Here is a 22,100-nt window from a genome sequence, read left to right on the forward strand (position 1 = left end):
CACCCTCCCTTCATGAAAGGGTATAATTCTTTGCAACACGAATACATCCCAAATGGTCTTTCTCCGCAGACCATTAGCACCCAAACTGAAGCAAACCAGACTTTGGGTAGTCCTGCCTGTGTCCCCTTTACTTCATTGGATCAATTCCAGTTTTTCTCAGAAAGCTATTATTATTGGGGAAGGGAAGTCACTCCAGGGAAACCCAGAGAGAAGTAAATGTACTACAGTTCTGAGGCTTTTTGATTCTTTTGTTAAATTCCTGCTGTGGCCGTGGTTTCCCATCCATCATGGAAGGAGAACAATGAAAATCACCCCAAATTCTGCTCTTTTGTACTTCTCTTCATGTCTCTCAAGGTCTGCCCACCATACTTATCTCAGAGTTTAGTAACTCCTTGATGTCTTTTGTTTTTTTCTACATCATAGATTCTCTTCCAATGAATAATCTCCATTTAATAATCCCCCACATTTTACATCTTTCTAGTACTTTCATCATCCTATAAAAAGATCCCATTTGTGGTTTTCCCATCTAATTGAATTTCATTTTTTCCCTTGTATTTTACTATTCTATCACAAGCTCTACAAAATTACAATTTGTTTCACTAAATTTATAAAATTTCAACTGCCTTACTACTTTGTTCCAAAGGGTGTCATTCTTTCAACCACTCTCTATAAACCACTGTAAACAGCTTTGGACTACTTCATTTGTTCCATAGTCCCAACTGTTGCCATATTCTTCCTTCCAGTTCTCCACTTTGAAATGTATTGGTTCCTCCAATTCTCTTAATAGGCACCAACTAGATGCTGTAATCCCCATGTGCCCCCACAAAAGGGCATTCTAAATCACCTTCATGTGGAAACTTAGCTATGGGGAGTCTAGTCTGTTCTATTCATCTCTCTAAACCAAGAGACTTCCATGTTAAGTTATCCTCGTGTGCTCAGTGCCCCTCCTGAGTGATATCAGAACTGTTTCTCAGAGTCATTACTCCAACTTCCAGTAGAGAAGGGAAAAGGGCTTCTCTGCCCCACAAAGGTCCTGAAATACAACTGCATATCCCTGACAACTGCACTCAGAACCACTGTATCTTACCCCCGACCAACACCTGGCATCACACCCTCCACAGCCGTGTCGACCTCTGTCCTGGATGAGGTACCCATACTTATACCCAATTAGGAATAGCATCAGCCACCTTGATTCACTTACAGAATAAGGCACAGTCCAAACACACCAATCTGTGGTCCCCGCCCCTAAGAGCGGACTAGAACGGTAGAGTGAGCCTCTCCTCTGGACCTAACGGTCAAGCTTCTCCTTCACAGCCCAACCCGACCCTGGCTCTTCCTTGGTGGTATACTGATTACAAACCCAAGCTCCTCCCTCTACTAGCCATGCGACCATGAGGGGGCAAGTCACGTATCTTCTATCAAAGAATAATTCAGAGATATTAAATTTAAAGTGCAAGTCAATGCTTTTATTCACATACTGGATTGTACAGATTGCACTCAATGAACAAAGAAGTAGAATTTGAAATGGAAATGCGACAATCTGAAAACAGTAAGGGTTGCTTTTTTCCTCTCTCTCTCTTTTGAATTGAGGTATAACTGACATATAACATTATATTAGTCGCAGATGTACAACATGAGATGGAATACTTGTATATATTGCAAAATGATCATCAGGTAAAATCCATAAAACCCACACAGTCACAACTGTTTTTCTTGTGATAACTTTTAAGATTTACTCTTAGCAATGTTCAAATATGCAATATAGTATTATAAACTCATCAAGCTATACATTACATCCCCACAACTTCTTTTAAAACTCGAAGTCTGTACCTTTCGACCCTGTTACCATTTCGACCCCTTATCACCCACCTTGTGCAACAATCAATTTCTTCTCTGTATTTATGAGGTTTTTTTGGTTTCGTTTAGATTCCACCTGTGAGGTTATGTATCTGTCTTTCCTGACTTATTTCACTTAAAATACTGCCTTCACAGTCTACCGTGTTGTCATGAATGGCAGTATTTCCTTCCTTTGATGAGAGTAACATGCTATTGTGTATGCAGTCATGCACCACATAATGATATTTTGGTCAACGATAGACTGACTGCATATACAACAGTGGTCCCAGAAACTCCCAGAGCTGAAAAATCCCTACCAGACAGTGACATCACAGGCATCCTAACATGTAGTGCGATGCATTACTCACGTGTTTGTGCAGTTGCTGGTGCTTCCAGTCACACAAAAGTATAGCACATACAGCTACGTATAGTACAATACTTGATAATGAGCATAAATAACTATGTTACTAGCTTACATATTTACTGTGCTACATTTTTATCATTATTTTAGGGTATACTCTTTCTACTTATAAGCTTACATACTGAAAACACTATGCTGGCAGCAGCCTCAAGTTTACTGCATCTCTTGATTGCGTCATTTTCTCTTGTGCTTAATTTAATTTCATATGGTTTTATAAACTTAATGTAGCCTAAGTGTACAGTGAAGTGTACAGTGGTGTACAGAAATGTCGTAGGCCTTCACACTCACTCACCCAGGGCAACTTCCAGTCCTGAAAGCTCCATTCATGGGAAGTGCCCTATACAGGTGGACCATTTTTCATACCACGTTTTTACTGTACTTCTTTTATGTTTAGCTATATACTTACCATATGTTGTAACTGTACAGTATTTAGTACCGTAATATACGGTACAGGTTTACAGCCTAGGAGCAACAGGCTACCCCATACAACCTAGGTGTGTAGTAGGCTGTACCATCTAGGTGTGCGTAAGAGCACTCTATGATGTTCACACAATGACAAAACCGCCTAACGTATTTCTCAGAATGTATCCCCACTGTTAGCGACACATGACTAGATCACATTTGCCTTCTGCATTCATCCATCAGTGGACACTCAGGTTGTTTCCATGTCTTGGTTATTATAAATATGCTGCAATGAACATGGGGCTGAAGATATCTTTTCAAGTTTGTGTCTTCCTTCCCTTCAAATAAATACCTAGAAATGGAATGGCTGGATGATACGGTAGCTCTAATCTCTTGAGGAACCTCCATGCTGTTTTCCATAGTGGCTGCACCAATTTACATTCCCAGTAACAGTGCACAAGGATTCCCTTTTCGCCATATCTTTGCCAATACTTCTTATTTCTTATCTTTTTGATAATAGACATTCGAACAGGAGAGAAATGGTGTTTCACGGTGGCTTCGGTACACATTTCCCTGATGATTAATGGTGGTGAGCACCTTTCCATGTACCTGTTGGCCATGTGTATCTCTTCTCTGGGTAACTGCTGCTTTTTCTTTTTCTTGGATAAACTGATTGGCTGCAGGCTATTAAGGAGAGCAGCTCAAATAGTCTGCTCTCGAGCAAGCTGTCTGGGTCATCAGGAAAAGTAGTTTGAAGTTATTCACACATTCTCTGAGAAACCTTGTGCTGTCTCTCTCTGTAAGAACTGGCAGTGTCCCAGTGTCTCCTGCATCTGAATAAGCCATGAATGTACCATAATGAAAGCACCACGTTATAATTCTTCAGTCACTCCTTGTGTTAGTTTGGGTCTCTGGGAAGCAGTTTTCAGGATGGTGTTAGAGTTCGAGAGAGTCACTGAGGATAATGCCTGTGAAAGATAAAGGGGAGACGGTGCAAACGTAGTTGAGAAAAGCCTTCATACGATGATGTAGGTCTGGTGTCTGTGAAGGAAGGAGTGAGAACTGGGTAGCAAGAGCCTCAGAGTACAATGCAACTCTGAGAAAGTCTCAGCCACTCCAGCAGGGAGCTCCAAAGATTCCTGCTTTGTTCAGCCGCTGACTGGAGCTGCCCAACGAGAGCATGGCATTAAGCTTGAAAAGTGCCACAGGTCCCTGAGATAGCATGTTGGCTGAGTACACTCTTCATAGCAGGCTCTCTCGGAGCGGGGTCTCAGTAGCACATCTCCGTGGCAACCAACCACACGTTTTGGTCAAAACTCAGCTTCCTGAGGAGATGTATCAGTTAGCTTTGGCTGTGTAATGCAGTGGCTTTAAAATAAATTAGTATTTACTGCTCACACATTTGAGAGTTGGTTCTGTTGGCACTGATGATCTCAGCTAAATTTGGTCACATCTCTGGGAGTTGGGTGATTGTCATCTGATCTACAGCAGGTCCTCAAATAATGTGGTTTCATTCTATGTCGTCTCATTATAATGCTGATGAAATGTTGTAGGATCTTAACTCTTGTTTATATCAATTAGCCTCTGATAAAACTGGTTTAATTATACGTCAGTTTGCTTCAAGTTGCAGAACCTATCGACGACATTAAGTGAGGACTTACTGTAGATGGCCTCTGCTAGAGCAACTAGCTCTAGCTTCCAGTGTTTCTTATCCTTCAGCAGGATAGCGTGGACATGCTCTCCTCTCACTAATGCCAGACGCACAAAAGAAAGCAAATGGAAATCCACAAGGCCTCGTGAGGCCTATACCTAGAACTGGCGCTCTTCCACCCTGTCTCATTGTATTGGTCAGGCCAGTCACAAGGTTGAGCCAAATGTTAAGGGACAGCCAATGATTGGATGACAATGCAGTCACATGGCAAAGGATATAGGGAAGGGTGACGGATTGGAGCTGTCCTTGCAAACCATCACAGAATCCAGGCAGGTCATGAAGGCTTTAGTCTCTTTTTTCAATAAGTATCCTTGTCCAATATTCAGCTGCGACGACGTTACCTGGATACCAGAAGCCAGAGGAAGGCAAGAAATGTGAGAACATTCACATTTGAAACATTTGAAAACCACTTTATATCCAGTTTTCACATTGACCTAAGTACAATCAGGAGAACAAGTCCCATGAATCATTTGGACAACTTTAGATAAACAAACAGCCTTTTACCTTGATTAACTGATTATTCTACTTTCCTTAAAGCATTTAAAATGAGATGTATTAGCTACTGCAGATTCTGCCTTGGCTGACCTATAAACAACTGAAGGCAATTTTATTATCTAGAATCATTTTAACCAACATGTTTACACTGATCTCTTGGGCCTGTACAGCCTCTGCTGTTTAATTTGCTGTTTGGACCACAGATAGGGATAAACATGTTTGGAAACATGTCTTAGTTTGGAAACACCTATTGATGATTAGAAATTCTTGGTTCAACTGGTGAAATCTTGTGGTAAGTTATCCCATTGAGCTACTAACAAAGTATGAGCTGCTGGGGGAAGGAATTCCCATCTGAGCCATGGTTTCTATGTGTGAAAATAACAGTGCAGCCCATATATGGTTCAAAGGCATGGTCTGAACTCATAACGTGAGGTTTGGTTCACAATGAGACTGCATATTATGAAGAGGCAGAAGGGCTTTACAATGCATCACTTTAGAATCACAAGGCACCACATAGCGATCAGATGAGAAAGTTCTTCCCCAACACAACATCAGAAAAGCCACATATCATAAACACACGCCACACTTAGAATCTGCCAGCATCAATCCAGAGAACGCCCCAACACCACCCACTGGCTGTGATCCAAAACTCCCAGAGGCAAATCCAAAATACTAAACTTGGGGCTAAAACAAAGAGCTGAACTTTCTTTTGGCACCCTTACCTTTTCCAACAAAAATAAAACAGTCCAATTAAGCTTACTCCACCACAGAGAACAATCAGCAACAAGATAGGTGACTTCTGAGAACCTGCAGAGAGAAAGAAAAGGAAAACGTTAAGAGGAAACCTACTGGCAGGGGCCAATGAGACCCACACGACCGCTGCTAAGAGCTGTGTGGTTGAGTGTCATTTCCCTGTCAGAGACATTATAACCACCAATCCTCTGCTGCATGTCTTGGCACCTTCCACTCAGATCTCACACACCTCCATCCATCAAACAGTGTGTTTAACACTTGCCAGAAACAAACAGCAATACGGAACACCACATATCACATATGCATGCCATGCACATGTTCAAAGCTTCCACACTACACCATCTTACATCACTGTATACCGCTACAGATTGAATGTCTGTGTCCCCCCCCAGATTTATCTATTGAAATCCTAATACTCAATGTGATGGCATTAGAAGGTGGGGCCTTTGGGAGGTCATTAGGTTATGAGGGTGGAGCGCTCATCAATCATTTCAGTGCTCTTATAAGAGACCCTAGAGAGATCCCTCAACCCTTCCACCACGTGAGGACACGATGAGAGGCCTGTGACTCAAAAGAGAGCCCTCACCTGACCATGCTGGCTCTCTGATTTCAGACTTGCAGCCTCCAGAACTGTGAGAAATAAAGTCCTATTGTTTATAAGCCATGCAGTCTGTAGCAATTTGTTGGAGCAGCCCAAACGGACGGAGGCACATGTACGCCACCCAGACAAACCTCTTATACCATATATACATACTGCATATTTCAATGTCATAGTCCCCACGCCCCACACACCTTGCACACCTCCGTGCACTCACCACCCACACACATCCCTGGCCCTTCCTTCCAAGAACAATTCCTCTCCCCCTCCAGGATCATCCCAGCCCCATCTGGCATACCCAAACCACATCCCCAGGGCCTCTAATCAGCACCTGCCTTCCTAACCCGTCAGTACCAGGCAGATGTTCTGACCAGCCGGGTCATCCCCAGGCAGGACCAGAGCCATAACCACAGAAGCCAGGATATAAGATCAGTGACTCCCACCCCACCCGCAGGAGGGGTTGTGTAGTAAGCTGCGTTATCCTCAGCTGAGGACCCATGTGCCTGGGGAGAGCCTCAGTATCTGCAGGACCCCCTACCACGGCCTCACTAGCTTGGGCACAGAACTACCAACCAACCGTTTGCAGTGGACTTGCAGCCTGACCAGAAGAGCTGTTGGCAGGGTGTCTGGTGACTGGCCCCCGATAAAGCCGTATTCTCAGGACACATGGACAGGACGCTAACCCCTTTCTCCTAGCAGCAGGCAAGCTTCCCACTCCAAGGCACACACACCACCCCAATCACTCCAGCTGCCATAAGCTAACAAGTGGCCGTTTCCACTTGAGGACTATTGTCATGTCTCCGCCTCGCAGCCCATGTGCCCTGGCTCAGGGACTCAGTGAGGACGGCTGACATGGGCTGAGCGAGGTCAAACCGCTTTCCCTCCTTCCCCACTGGCCCCGTCTTCCCCCCGACCGCCTGCGAGGCTGACTTGTACGTCAGACGCCCTCAAGGGGGATGCTTACCCATCCCAAGCAGCGTGAGGTTGAACCTCTGGGAGGCAGACAAGGAGATGTGCTTTATCTCACATCGCACGGTCACACTGTGACCCAGACAGGACTTCAGCCTCAGATGGCTAGCGACATCATAGGTGCCATCTTCATTCTCGACGGGTGGACCAGTGACGATGTCCTCAGAAAACTCCATATCCTGGGGATTCTCAGGGCTGCACTTAGTCCACGTTATGTTAATGTCCTTTGGGTAAAACCCACTTGCCTTACACCAAATATGGGTTTCTTCATTATTTTTCACTGTAGCTGGATCCTGAAACAACGTGCTGACTGGCTGAGCTGCCAAGAGAGAGAAGTCCTGCTTTGAGGGTAGGTCGGGACTAGCTTAGTATCAATTCCGTGTCTGACCCATAGCAAGCCTTCAGGAGCGGTGAATGAACCAAATGGGATTCTGCTTAGGCTACATATGCTGCGTACGTTGGTCTCAGTGCCAGCAGGGTGCTGATAGGCCATGACCCGACTGTCACAGCCATTTTGGAAAGCAGTTTCTTCAGCCACTTTGTGTCACAGAAACCTGTGAGAATCTGAGGGAAGCCTTGGAACACTTCTGTGGTAGAGACTGCTCACTGCTACCCATTCCCATTCTCCAGTGACACATTCAAAGCTACATCTCTCAACTTCTACTACAGCTGGGTGTAGCCAGGTGAACTCAGGGTCTAGTAGTTTGAATATAACCACAAGTGGCGAGAGCAACCTCCAGGAAGTATCTTTAAAGAACAGGGTATCTTAAAGAAAAGGACTGTGCCCTTCTCTCCCTCTCCCCTTCTTCCTTCCTATGGAATGGCTGGAATACCATGTGATGGGTTAAGATAGAAAAGCCCTTTCCAAACACAAGGTGGAAGCTACATGTGGAGGATGGCAAAGTGACAAGATAAAAGGATCCCGGGTCCCAGATGATCACAGAACTGCCCTACCTGCCCTAGGTTGGCTACATTTTTCTGAAAGAAAAGTAAACTACCTTTTCAAAAGCCACTGTTGACTTCTGCTTTCCTCTCTGACATGTAAAGACCTTGGAAGTTGCCACTCCTAGCCTCATAATAAGAAAAAAGCCGAACTGAACAAATTGCAAATCAACAACTTTTCTTAGATCCATCAGAGAATTGAGGTGACAGGGCAAACTGCCACCCGAAAACTAGAGAGACAGGCAGATTAAGAGATCATAGTCAAGATCATATTTCCTTAAGCAGAAGCAGAAGGTGCTAGAGCCATAAACTGGTAAAGCACTTAAGAAGCAGCTTTGACATACTGCTAAAGGACGAGGGTGGATTAGCAGGAGAGTAAAATCTCCTGGGGTTCTGTCTTCGGGGGTTTTCACGGGTTTACCTCCAGGAACCCCACAAGGTTCTCACAGTTACAAGAAAAATACCCTCACGTTTTGGGGCGCGGGGAGAGGAAAAGTAAACAGTGCATTCCCCATAACAAAGGATGCTCTCAAAGAATGAGATTTAATAATAAGATAAGACTGCTTCCCTTCCACACCATTTTACCACCACACCAACAGGGCACCAGTATAACAGTAGATTATAAGTAGGAGAGCTGGAAGATACAGACTCTATTTAAGAAGAAGTTCATGGGCAAACTCAAAGAAAATAGGGAAGGGGGAAAAAACACTATAGGAAACTGAAATCCCTGTCACCTATGGCTGTGGCATTGACATTAAACATGGCCCAGCCGCTAGCCAAATGAACAAAGAATCTCACACTAAAAGCCCATTTACCTCAGTTCCTATTACCCCATACGTAATATCTGGCTTTCAACAAAAAATTGCAAAGCGTGCTGGAAAGTGTGAAAAGACAAAACAAGCATCAGAACCAGACTCAGGTATGACACAGATTCTGGAATCATTACATAGGCAATTTAAAATAACTAAAATGTGAAGAGGACTAGTGGAAAGAGCATACAACATGCAAGAACAGATGGATAATGCGAGCAGAAATGGAAACTCTAAGAAACAATCAGAAGGAAATGCTAGGAACCAAAAACACTATAAAAGAAATGAAGGATGCCTTTGACAGGCTCATCAATAGACTTAACACTGCCAAGGACAGAATCAACAAGTTTAAGTACATCAGTAAATCCTCCCAAATTGAATTGCAAAGAGCAAAAAGAATGGGGGAAAAAGAAGGGAACGGAATACTCAAGAACGGTGGGACAATTGCAAAAAGAATAATATACATGTAGTAGAAATACCAGAGGAAGAAAGGAGAAGAAATATTTTGGAAAATAATGGCTGAGAATATTCCAAAATTATTGATAGACACCAAAGCACACATCCAGGAAGCATCAAGTAGGAAAATACCATATCATGCTCAAAATGCACAAAAATATTTGGGGGGGGGGGCGGGGCAGTCAAAAGACAGAGAGAAATTTTTGAAAAAAGAAAGCCAGAGAAAACAAATAACTTATTTATAGAGCAACAAAGTTAAGAATGACACTAGACTGCTTACATGCAAGCAAGAAGAGAGGCCCATGAAATACTTAAAGCATTGAAAGAAATCCACCAATCTAGAATCCTATACACAGAAAAACTATCCTTTAAAAGTGAAATATAAATGCTTTCTCAAACGAAAACTGAAGGAATTTGTTGCCAGCAGATCCGCCTTGCAAGATGTTAAAAGAAGTTCTTTTGAGAGAAGGAGAATGATATGTGTCAGAAACTAGAATCTGTGTAAAGGAAGAGTGTCAGAGAAGGAATAAATGAAGATAAAACAAAACTTTATTTTTCTTATGCTTAATTGATCTAATACATAATTTTTGATTCAAAATAATAATAGCAACAATATATTGGGTGGTATAGCATATGGATAAGTGAAATGAATGACAGTAATGTTGTAAGAGGTGGGAGGGGAGAATTGGGAATATTCTGTTATAAAGTATCTGTACTACCCATAAAGCAGTACAGTGTTATTTCAAAGTAAACTTAGAATAGTTGTAAAAGTACATTGCAGACTCTACAACAACCACTAAAAAAATGTTTAAAGTATAATTGATATGCAAAGAGAGGAGAGAGAAAATGAAATCATGGAATGTTCGTTTAAAACCAGAGAAGGCATAAAAAAAGAGCAAGTGTAGAGAGCTGTATCCTACACAACTAGACTGAGAAACAACGGCTTGAACCAGAGTGGGGTGGAGGGGGAGGCAGAAAAAGGGGGAGAAAAAGGAAAAAAAATATGAAGATCCTAATAGATTAAAATGAAAGGGATTAAGAAAGACATAGCAGGGGCCAGATGCTCCTAACTCCGAAGGCTGCCGGTTCAATTCCCACATGGGCCAGTGGGCTCTCAACCACAAGGTTGCCTGTTCAATTCCTCGAGTCCCACAAGGGATGGTGGGCAGCGCCCCCTGCAACTAAGATTGAACACGGCACCTTGAGCTGAGCTGCCTCCCGGATGGCTCAGTTGGTTGGAACGCAGGCTCTCAACTACAAGGTTGCCTGTTCGACTCCCACAAGGGATGGTGGGCTGCATCCCCTGCAACTAGCAACAGCAACTGGACCTGAAGCTGAGCTGTGCCCTCCACAACTAAGACTGAAAGGACAACAACTTGAAGCTGAACAGTACCCTCCACAATTAAGATTGAAAGGACAACAACTTGACTTGGAAAAAAGGCCTGGAAGTACACACTGTTCCCCTATAAAGTCCTGTTCCCCTTTCCCAATTAAAAAAAAAAAAAGACATAGCATACTAATACTAATTCAAAGAAAGCTGGAGTAGCTCTATGAACTTCAAAGTAGTCTTCAGAACAAGGAAAATTATCAGGGATGTTAGGTAAAAACTAAGGAAATCTGAATAAACAATGCACTTTAATTAATAAGAATGTATCAATACTGGTTCATTAATCATAACAAATATATCATGCTAATGCAAGATCTTAATAGGAAAGTGGTATGCAGAGGCAGCAGTAATATGGGAACTCTATAATCTTTGCAATTTTTCTGTAAATCTAAAACTGTTCTAAAATAAAGTCCATTAATTAAAAAAAATCTTTTATTTTAGGCTTTCTGTCAGTTGCAGAGGAAATGAATCCTAATATACATTGCCATCCCCCAAATTAATATACACAAAACATTCAAAGTCTTAAGTACAATTTTGGAGGGCTCCCAGACACTGCCCCCCGTTACAGGCTGAATTGTGGACCTTGCCCCCAAATTCATGTGTTGAAGTCCTAACCCCAGTCCCTGAGACTGTGACTGTACGTGGAGATAGGGTCTTTATTGAGGTTATTAAGTTAAAATGAGGTCATTAGGTAGGGGCCTAATCTGACTGATGTCCTTATAAGAGGAGGAGACTGGGACATAGACACATGTCCAGAGGGAAGGACCATGTGAAGACACAGGGAGAAGATGGGCATCTACAACCACAGAAGCCTCAGAAGAAACCAACCCTGCTGACACCTCGATCTCAGACTTCTAAACTCCAAAATTGTGAAAAAATAAACTTCTGTTATTTAGGCCACCCAGTCAGTGGTATTTTGTTATGGCAGCCGTAGCAAACTAATACAACCCCCAAGCTCATCCACGTATTATCAGACCTATTTATAATACAAGAAAGTGGAAGTCAAAGAGGTATTTAGGGGATATTGTTATAGGTCTTGACTGAGCACCTACCTCACAACAGCACTCAGCTGGGCATTTCCATACACTGTCTTACGTCATCCTCACAACACTATGAGGCAGGTATGATTTCTCACCCCATTTTGTACAGTGAAACCTTTAAGATCCGAAGATGTTAAATGACTGGCCCAACCACCCAGTTTGGAAGCAGCAAAGGTGGAACAGGATTCAGATCTGTGGAGCCAGAGCATAGCATCTCTCTCCTTTCCCAGCTACCTTTCAGATGCACCTCTTCATTGAACAAAATGCCCACCCACTAGGTAAATTATGGCTATCTTTTACTGAGCACTAATAATAGGCCAAACACTATGTGTATGCTAAGCATTTTACCTGCATTTTTTGTACTCTTCCCTACAACCAATCCTCTTAGGTAGGTACTATGACATTTGTTTAGAGCGAAGGGCATGGAGGTTCAGCGTGATTGATAACTTGCCCAAAGTTGTCCAGATGTTTATGGAAGCCCAGGACTCAAACCCATGTCTGTGTGACTCCTAAGCCCATGCTGTAAACCCTCTGCTCCTCTTGGCCCACCCACATCTCTACCCCATGCCCCATCACCATGGGAACCACAGGGCACTGCCATCAGGCACTCACCTAAAACCTGTAGCCAGACTGTTCCCTGTAACTTATTGGGGGTGATCACCACCTCACATCGGTACTGTCCTGCTTCCCTTAGCTTGACTCCAGGCAGCTGTAGTGAGGCGTCCCCCATCGTCAGGTTCGGTAGAAACACAGTGGCTCCTGGTCGGAATGCCTCTCGGTGGTTTCCAAAAAACTCAAACACCTTGACCTCTGTTTCCTTCACCTGACTCCTCCAAAACCAGGTAACACCCATAGTACTGATGTCCAGTTGTAGGGAACCAGAAAACTTGCAGACAATGATGGCATCGTCATTCTGGAACACTCTCTGAGTTCTCCCTGCCATCTCCACTTCCGGGAAAGCTGTGACAGTAAGAGAACTCAGTTATGGGAAATCCTTGAAAAAAATATAGGCCTTGTACTCTCAAACACTACCATGTAATTGAAAACAAATTCCTTTTTTTTGGGGGGGGGGGGATGTCTCGTGTACAGAAGTTTTGTGCTCCTCTTGTTAAAATTTATTCCCAAGAATTTTATTCTTTTTGATGGTACTGTAAATAGAATTGTTTTCTTAATTTTATTTTCGGATTGTTCATTGCAAGTGTATTAGGTTGGCGCAAAAGCAACTGCCAGTTTAAAGGTTAAAAACAATTGCAGAGCCGGCCCGGTGGCTCAGGTGGTTGGAGCTCTGTGCTCCTAACTCCAAAGGTTGCCGGTTCGATTCCCACATGGGCCAGTGGGCTCTCAACCACAAGGTTGCTGGTTCAACTTCTCAAGTCCCACAAGGGATAATGGGCTCTGCCCCCTGCAACTAAGATTGAACACAGCACCTTGAGCTGAGCTGCCTCCCGGATGGCTCAGTTGGTTGGAGCGCCAGTTGGTTGGAGCACATCCTCTCAACCACAAGGTTGCCGTTCGACTCCCACAAGGGATGGTGGGCTGCGCCCCCTGCAACTAGCAATGGCCACTGGACCTGGAGCTGAGCTGTGCCCTCCACAACTAAGACCGAAAGGACAACGACTTGAAGCTGAATGGCACCCTCCACAACTAAGATTGAAAGGACAACAACTTGACTTGGGAAAACAAAACAAAAAAAAGGCCTGGAAGTACACACTGCTCCCCAATAAAGTCCTGTTCCCCTTCCCCAATAAAATCTTTAAAAAAAACAACCAAACAAAAAAAACACCTCTTGTTTTGTTTCTCAAACTTACAGAAATGGTATTAAGTTACATGTCATTGTTTCCCCTCTTGGCACTATGCTTTCCAGATGGTTCCACATTGCGATGTGTACAGCTAGTCCTTTACTTGACGTTGCTGCCCAGTTCTCCATGGTGAGCGTCCACATGTGGCTGACTTACAGCCCCGCTGATGGACGCCCAGAGGGTGTCCTAGATTCCCACATCTCCACCAGCACCACTCGGCATTCCCCAGCCTATTCTGGCCAGTCTCATAAATGTCAAGTGAAAGCTTAGTGCTTTAACTTCTATTCTCTGGTTAGTAATGAGTTTAAATATTTCTTCAAATGACTTTCAGGCTTTTGGTTTCCTGTTGGATAATTAGAAACATGTCCATCAGTGTTCTCAGAAAAGGGAAAAAGAATATTTCAATATCACCATTCAGTCTCAATAAAGACTGTAGTAAAAATCTAAATGCTTCATTGATGGGAAGGTGGAGTATTTTTCTTATTTCACCCCCTCCCTGTACTTCTCAGTTCCAGCATCTAGGATGATGAAATTTAGGCGGAGCACGCGGAGCACAAAATTCAAAGAGCCACTGAGTCTTAGGTTCCTACAAGTGCCTACTCTACACACAGAGGGCGTCGATACATAATTGTTGAATGGATAGATGAATCCAATTTCACAAAGGAGAGCTCAGAGTCTGGGATCTTTAAAGCACAGCACAGGGCCTTTGGCAGGACGCCCGAGAGAGTGACTACCCCACCCCCACCCCCCACCCCCGCCCCGCCGGCCTCCCCGCGGCCCCCATCCCCACCACAACCCCCACCCCTGCCTCCCACTGCCTCCCCGCCCCCCAGCCTCCAACCTCACCACCAGCACCCACCCCCGCCTCCCCGCCCCCAAACTCCGCCACAGTCCCACCTGCCGAGGGCAGCGCGCGCCACAGGACCAGAGCGAGAACCAGAACCAGCAGCGTTGGCAGGAAGCCCCACGACACGCGGCCTACGGGATCCAGAGCCATGACCAGTTTGGGCCGCCTCACTCGGGACCGTGCCTGGCAAGCTGCCACGAAGAGCGGCGTTGGATCCGAAGACGCAGCTGGCGGAAGGAACCCCCTTCTGTGCGGTGACGCAACTTGTAGAAAGTTATCTCAATGACGTACTCCTCCGTCGGTAGGCCTTTTCCGCAATCTAGGACTTCACTTCCTTTCCTCCGTGTAGACCTCCTAACAACCCTCCAGACACGGGGAGAAATATAGGCGCTCGGCGGCGCAGGGGCGGAGCGGACGAGCCCGCGGCCCTTTCAACGGGAGGCAGCCCTGGGCCGGCACCGATGAGGATGCTTTCTAAAGATGCTGCCAGTCAGGGAATGCCATAGGAGAGCACTACCGCAGGGGATGGCGGTCATGGTTCCTACCACCCACAGCATAAACTTACATTACTGAGGTTTTAAACGAGCAGGGCGGCTGCGCTCAGACCCAGGGCTTCCCACCGCCGGGCGGCCCGGCGCATGCCCAGTGTGGCGCAGGGGCCTCCGCACTCAGGCGCCCAGGAGGGAGCCGTGGGGACAGGGCGGGGCCGGCGGGGCCGGAGAATGACGCCCACGGTGCCAGGTCTTTCACGATGAAAAAGATTTTAAGATGCTTCTCTCTCCTCTGTGTAGTTGGTAGTTTAGGTGCTGAAGAGATGGCTAACAGTGTCAAAACCTTTCTCCAGGACCTTGCCAGGGGAATCAAAGACTCCATTTGGGGAATTTCTACCATCTCCAAGCTAGATGCTGGAATTCCGCAAAGGAGAGAGGAGCGTGGAAGGAGGGCAAGTAGTGTCCTGGCACAGAGGAGAGCCCAGAGCACAGAGGAAGCAAGAGAGTGAGCCACGTGTTAGAATTTTCCACTGCTGCGCTTGGAATGGCAGAGTATTCTCACTCGGTGTCCTCTTGTTTTATCCAGTGTTTATTCCTGTGCTTCAGTCAGTAACTGCCCAAGTTATTGGTGATCCATCACTCCATGGAGATGTTTGGTCGTGACTGGAATTCTTCATCACATCAATTTTCAGTGCTCTTGGTAGTTCCCGTTTGTGCTTAGCAAAGCTGTGAATGCCATTTGGTTTCAAGACAGCTGATGTGGCATTCGGGTACCATGGAGGAAGCCTCATCCATTCCCAGTGCCAGCAACATCATTGCTGACACGCTTTTCAGCCTTCTGTCTGCAGGCTCTTTTCCTCATCCTGAGGATGTTTGTGAGTCTCTTTCCTATCCGTCTTGGTCCGCTGGTTAGTCTCCCTCATATGTCCCTTGTCTACTCACTATCCTGCTTTGAATATCGTTGGTTCAATAAAGGAATTGAAATGCACCAGCAGTTGTCAAACGTGCAGAGGAATTGGCCTTACTACTTTGGATTTGGTTTGGCTTTCCTCACAGCAATGCAGTCCTCCTACATTATCAGTGGCTGCCTCTTCTCATTCTTTTTCCTTTATTCATTATCAGCACCAATGAAGCAAAGACACCTGGCAAAGCGTACCTTTTCCAGTTGCTCCTCTTTTCCTTGTGGTTTTCTTAAGCAACACACTCTTCCACAAGATGGTCTACCTGCAGTCTGTCCTGAGTACCTCCACCTCTGCAGAGAAGGTCCCTTCACGGAATCAACCTCCTGCCAACTGAAAGCTGCTGCAGGCCCCTGAGTCACCTGCCACCTAAAGGGGCTGAGTGGGATTGAAAGGAAGCTGTGCAGCTCTTTCCTTGTTAACCTCTCCCACCAGGGAAGGCAGGACCCACTATGCCAAGGGCCCTCTGCATATTCCTTTCTCTCTGAGGAATTGGGATTTTTGTCTCTTGTGCACGTAAGGCACAATCTTCCTGACACCAGCATGTAGATTTTTAACATCTGTGAGTCTGAAAGGACCACAAGTTTTTCTGGGGCTCTTTTCTAGCATTTGCCAGCCCCAGGACTGGACTGATTTGAATATTTTTTCTCACTGTGCCATTTACCCTCCTACCTCCCCTTCCTGCCTTCCACCGTCCTTCAAATGAATAGATTTTGTAATTCTAGCTGTTGTATTTTGTGGACCTGTTGTTTTTGTTATTTTTGTAAAGTACATATATTGGATATGGGAGGTAAAGGAATATTTCAATTGCTCCTGGTCACTCCCATTATAGACCTCGCTGCCTTGTTTCTTGTAACTCAGGTTAAATTTTGGTCTCTCCTGCTCCACCACACACACAAAAAAAACAAGCCTGAAGAGATGGAAAAGAAGATCTCAGCCAGATCTGCTGGGTTTTAAAGAGTAATTTTTTTCTTCCCCTTGAAGGGGAAAAAGCTTTTTTCACTGGTACATTTAAAGTTCCCCAACTACAGGGAGGTACCAATTTTGGACAAGTGCCACTACAACACAGAATGCTCAGAGAACCTGAACTTTTAAATTCTGGAGGTGTGAAATTTACTGTCGGCCACTGTTGATTCTGTGTTTCAAAAGAATATTGGGTGCTGCAAATAGGAACTGAAGGGGTAAACTTATTAAACCCATTAAAACTGTGATTGGTTGGTGTTTTCCTTGTATTTTAAAGGATTAAATATGGGGGGAGCAGATGTCAAAACACTTGTACAATTTTAAAATGTCACAATTAAATATGAGCTGGTTTCCCCCCCCAAAAGCTTATGTGACTTCAGCCGAAAGCTAAATTTATTTTTTCCAGGAAGCTTCGGTCACACATCTGAAAGCAGTCCCTAATTTCCCCTCCTTTTACTAACCAAAAGGTGGCTTGTGACCTTGTCAAGCAAAAACCCAAAATTTTCATTCACAAATCAAGCTTTACCACCTCTAGACCAGTTTTATAATCAGTTTAACTACAAAGTTCAGAACACAAGTGGCACTGCTATTATTATCAATGCACCCTCCTCTTTCCCTAGCATCTTGCATTTCAGTAGTCTCATTGATCCTACTTAATTTCTTGCTCACATCATTAAAAAAGTGTAATCTACAGAAAACCACAGGAAGACCTAGACTCAAATGCCAGGTATGTCATCTGACGATTGTGGGACAGTGGGCAAGTTACCTCACACCCCTGCCTCAGTTTCCCTTCTCTAAAAGCGAAAGTAAAATCTTCCCTGAAAAGCTGTTGTAAGACTTAAGAATCAGGTAGGGTGTAGAGCAAATCCCCAATATAGAGTAGTCTTATTGGCATAGTGAATTTAGAGTTAGTGGAACTGGCAGTCACTAAGCAAATACTTACATTCTTACTTACCTGCAAACAAACACCATGCATAGTGGAAAGACACAGAACTGGTTGATAAGTGGGTGCCCACAGTGACATAGACTAGCTGAGGGACCTTCAGAAGGTCACAGTTTCTGGGCTACAGTTTTAACAAGTAGAGCTCTGCAAGTTTAGGTCCAGCTATAGATTTCTAAAATGCTAAATTATACCTCTTCTCAACTGCTACGTCTTCCAGGGAGCCTTACTCTAAGAGAATCCTCTTCTGCTATTACTGACTCATTAAATCATATCCCCAGTAGAAATACAGGATGAATCTCTATACTTGCCCAGAATGGTAATTCACAAAGTTGTGGCACATACATATCATCACCCTGTAGGAAATCAAAGAAAGTACAAAAAAAAAAAAAAAAGTAAAATTAGCAGGTTTTAGCATTTATATTAACATTTAAAGATAAAATGTTAAATACTTATGTTATCATTTTTACCAATTTTGCATCTATTGAATTCCTGTAAACATGCAAGAAAACATATCTTATAATACTTTTGCCAATTTTCTATTCAACCCCAAAGCACACAGCAGAAGCTTCACAAGTGCTTCTCAAACAAATGAATATATATTTTTAGGGGTTTATGGAAGTCTGACTTTGCATGTCCTTTACAGCTGCATAGCATTGAGACATAGTACTCAAATGCTGGTTAACACTGAGGTTATTTATATATGACACGTTATGTCCAGCTTGCTTTTGGGGTGTCACATACAATTTGGAACCATATTTAAGTACATGAAAACATCCAACAAGTAATCAGAATGGTGAAGAAGAGACATACTACACAATGGCATGCATACAAGGAGAATAGAGCAAAGATGGTAGATATTGTCAACGAGTATCTGTTTCCCTTAAAAAAGCCACCAATTTCTTCCTGACCCCAGGGATCTCCAAGGTTAAAGATGTATTTCCAAGCCTCTCTTGGAGCTAATTGTGGCATTATGATCAAGTTCTGACCAAAGTAATAAAAATGAAAGTGTTTTGTGTTACTTCTGGGAACTGTCCTTAAAGGGAGGGATGTGTTCTTTCCCCCTTCTTTCTTCTGCTGGCATGAATGCAGCTGTAATAGCTAGAGCAGACATCTTGGACCATAGTATAGAAGTTACACATTGAGGACAATGGGACAGCAACAAAGAGGGGTGCTGGGTCTCTGATGACTTGTAAAACTTCCTACCAACCCAGAATGGTACCTCTGACCTTGTAGAACATAAGAAACAAAGTCAATAATCCACTCTTACCTGAGGTGTTCTCATTTTCAGCAGAACTTAATCTTAATCACTACAAATCGAAAAGGAATGGAGCCAGTTTTGCTTGGAGTATGCTGGGGATTGGAGACCCAGTATCGGTCTTTGAATCTCTGAGAAGCTAGCACCTAAATATGTATAAGTAGACATGTTAAATGATGGTTTTGAAGGCAAAAGTCAGGTTCCTGTGTGGCATTCATGGAGAGACAGATTTTGACTCAGCGTTAAGATAAATCTTCTCTAACGAGGAAAAGGGTCATTTCAAGTCCTCCCACAGCAACATTTACTGAATTCTGCCTAGTAGGGTCTAAGTGTCATGGATTCAGAGGTGACTAAAGCATAGTCCTTGGCCTCGAAAAGCTTATTTAGACCAGTGCTGTTCAAAATAGTTGTGATGAAGGACCCTTTTTAAAGAAAATGTCCAACCCATTTAAGACTGACACTTTGTAAAATACAATAAACATGAATTCTTAGAAAATGAAATCAAAAGACAAAAATATAAGGCCCCAATTTGTATTAAACGGATATAAAATTATATCCAAAGGCACAAGTTATTTCAATTTCTATGCTGACTCCTCACTGTGGGTAACACTGATGTGTAGACCAGCTCAATTAAAAAAAAAGTATACAGAGAGAGAGCTCTAGCGTCAATGTGGCAAGATGCTAACAATTGATAAATCTAAGGGCATACTAGAATTAGTGGTACTATTGTTGTAATTTTTTTAATAGGTTTGATTTTTTTTTCCCCCCAAAGTGAACAGATACACATATACACATACAACTAAATGCAGTGTGTGATCCCGGGTTAGTTCTTGGCCTAGGAAAAGTATGTTAGTGGGAAAATTGGAAAAATTTGCAGATTATTTAGTAGAAGTGTATTAATATTTGTTGCTTAATTTTAATAACTTTGTAAGATATTACCATTTGGGGAAACTAGGTGAAGGGCAATATGGAAATTCTTTGTACTATTTTTGCAATTTTTTTGTAAATCTGAAATAATTTCAAATTGAAAATTTAGAACAAAATTAAACCCTCACAGTCCAGAACTCCTAAACTATTTTCTCTAGACTCTAAAAAAAAATCATATACAGTTGGCCCTTAAACAATGCAAGGGGCGCCAACACTCTGCACAGTTGAAAATCCGCATATAACTTTTGATTCCCCAAAAACTTAACTATTAATACTAATAGCCTATTGTAGACTGGAAGCCTTACCAATAACATGAACAGTCGATTAACACATATTTTGGATGTTCTATGTGTTATATACTGTATTCTTACAACAGAGTAAGCTAGATAAAATGTTATTAAGAAAATCATTAAAAAAATACATTTACAGTATTTATTGGAAAAAAATCCACATATAAGTGGACCTGCACAGTTCAAACCCGTGTTGTTTAAGGATCAACTCTAGTTAGAAAACGACAGACCCAGAGTCCTAACACCCAGTCCCTACTACTTTCTGCGACACCATCATTACAGATTCTCTGCCACTGTGATATCTTCTCTTACACGGTTCTTGAATGTAAGTGGAAATAAATGTTTCCTACATAGTACACAAGCACGAGTGCGTGCATGTGTGTAGCTATAAATCCTCTGAAGTGACCTCTGAATGTTTATAGAAGAACCTTTCTATCATCAGTCAGGTTTCCTCCACATTGTAGATTCTCTAATCTTAAAAAAGTTTGATATGGTTTTCCACACGATTTACCAGCACTTCCCAAATTTGTCCAGATGTTAGAATTACCTGGAGATCTTTTGAAAATTTCAAAGCCCAGACCACATTACAGAAGAATGAAATCACAATCTATGGAGATGGGACCAAGGCATCTGTAATTTTTGAAGCTCTTAGGTGATTCCAACATGCAGACAAGCCTGAAAACCACTGTGATTTCCACTTTAGTGCTATCACTAGAAGACCGAAAGCAGGGACTGGATAAAGCGTCTCCTGGGAAATGCTAGTTCCTTCATTGATCTCTCAGGCCCCGATTCTATGATTTTATAACGTTAGTGTTTTGCAAATATTGTCAAATTTATCTTTTTCTCCAGAAAATTATTTAAAATTACATATTTTTCTAATTTTACATTTAATGTAATTAAAAATGACCTGTACAAATGACTAGAATATTTTCCAACAAATATTGCACTGAAAGAATTTTCACAACAAATAGTCAAAAAATTCAAATATAACAAATTTGTATAAAGTCTCTATGTCTTCCTGATATCATATTAAAATCCAATTATTTCATTGTAGTTTTAAAAATAGTCCAATTATTTAAATAAACCAAGAAGAATTAAATCTAAGTACACTCCAGACTAATAAAATTTCTTTCCAAAGTTTAAAATTAACAAAACATTTTTGGCCACACATTTATAAAAGGTTAAATTTTTAATTCAACATGTAAATTGAAAAATTTTCAAAATGCCCCAAAGTAGTAATAATAAATAAAATAAATGGTCCTTAAAATCCCAACTTTAAAATAGGATGTATAAACCATCATTATTAAATGTTTTTTAAACATAATAAATATTGATAAATATTTATTGGTTTTATTTAATAAATAAATATTTATTTATCAATAAATATGTACTGGTTTCCTTCATGAAAAGGAAAAGCAATAAAGAAAAAAATATTTTTTTCATGTTTTAATTCCAGAAGACGTGGAATAACTAATCATCTTTCCTCCAGACCTATTTTAGGCACAAGCTTATGTATAAACACATATGAGGTGTGATCAAACAATACAATGAATGTTTAAATTAAAAAAAAATTATTACAATAAAACGCACATTGCCATTAATCCCCCTCAAAATACTCCTCCTGGCTTTGAAAACATTTATCCCATCATTCTTGCCATTTTCTGAAGCAGTTCTGGAAGTCCTCTTTCGTGAGTGTTCTTACGTCATCCTCCATCATGACAATGCTCCATATCACACAGTGCTTCTGGTACAGCAATTTCTGTCAAATAAAAACATTATGGTGTGTTCTCATCTGCCTTATTCACTG

The 22,100-nt window shown here is 42.6% G+C and overlaps 1 protein-coding gene and 1 pseudogene across 3 annotated transcripts; one reads left to right on the forward strand and one right to left on the reverse strand.

Annotated features, from left to right (window-relative positions):
* Positions 1–1,355: 1,355 nt before the first annotated feature.
* On the reverse strand, positions 1,356–15,219 carry NCR3LG1 (natural killer cell cytotoxicity receptor 3 ligand 1). Of its 2 annotated transcripts, none has more exons than XM_081062266.1 (5): positions 14,516–15,219; positions 12,432–12,779; positions 7,181–7,504; positions 5,588–5,672; positions 1,356–4,711 (listed from the first exon to the last, which is right to left on the reverse strand). In XM_081062266.1, exons 1-5 carry the CDS (start codon positions 14,613–14,615, stop codon positions 4,708–4,710), a joined length of 861 nt encoding a protein of 286 aa, XP_080918392.1. In that variant the 5' UTR covers positions 14,616–15,219; the 3' UTR covers positions 1,356–4,707. The 2 variants fall into 2 exon arrangements, with proteins under 2 accessions (XP_080918392.1, XP_080918393.1); XM_081062267.1 differs by lacking the exon at positions 14,516–15,219 and adding an exon at positions 13,628–14,212.
* LOC308503386 (etoposide-induced protein 2.4 homolog) lies at positions 15,217–16,252 on the forward strand (annotated as a pseudogene). The gene has a single exon. The product of its transcript is annotated as an etoposide-induced protein 2.4 homolog (transcript).
* Positions 16,253–22,100: the final 5,848 nt, after the last annotated feature.

This window comes from Rhinolophus hipposideros, assembly GCF_964194185.1.
Source record: "Rhinolophus hipposideros genome assembly, chromosome: 10".
NCBI lineage: Eukaryota > Metazoa > Chordata > Mammalia > Chiroptera > Rhinolophidae > Rhinolophus > Rhinolophus hipposideros.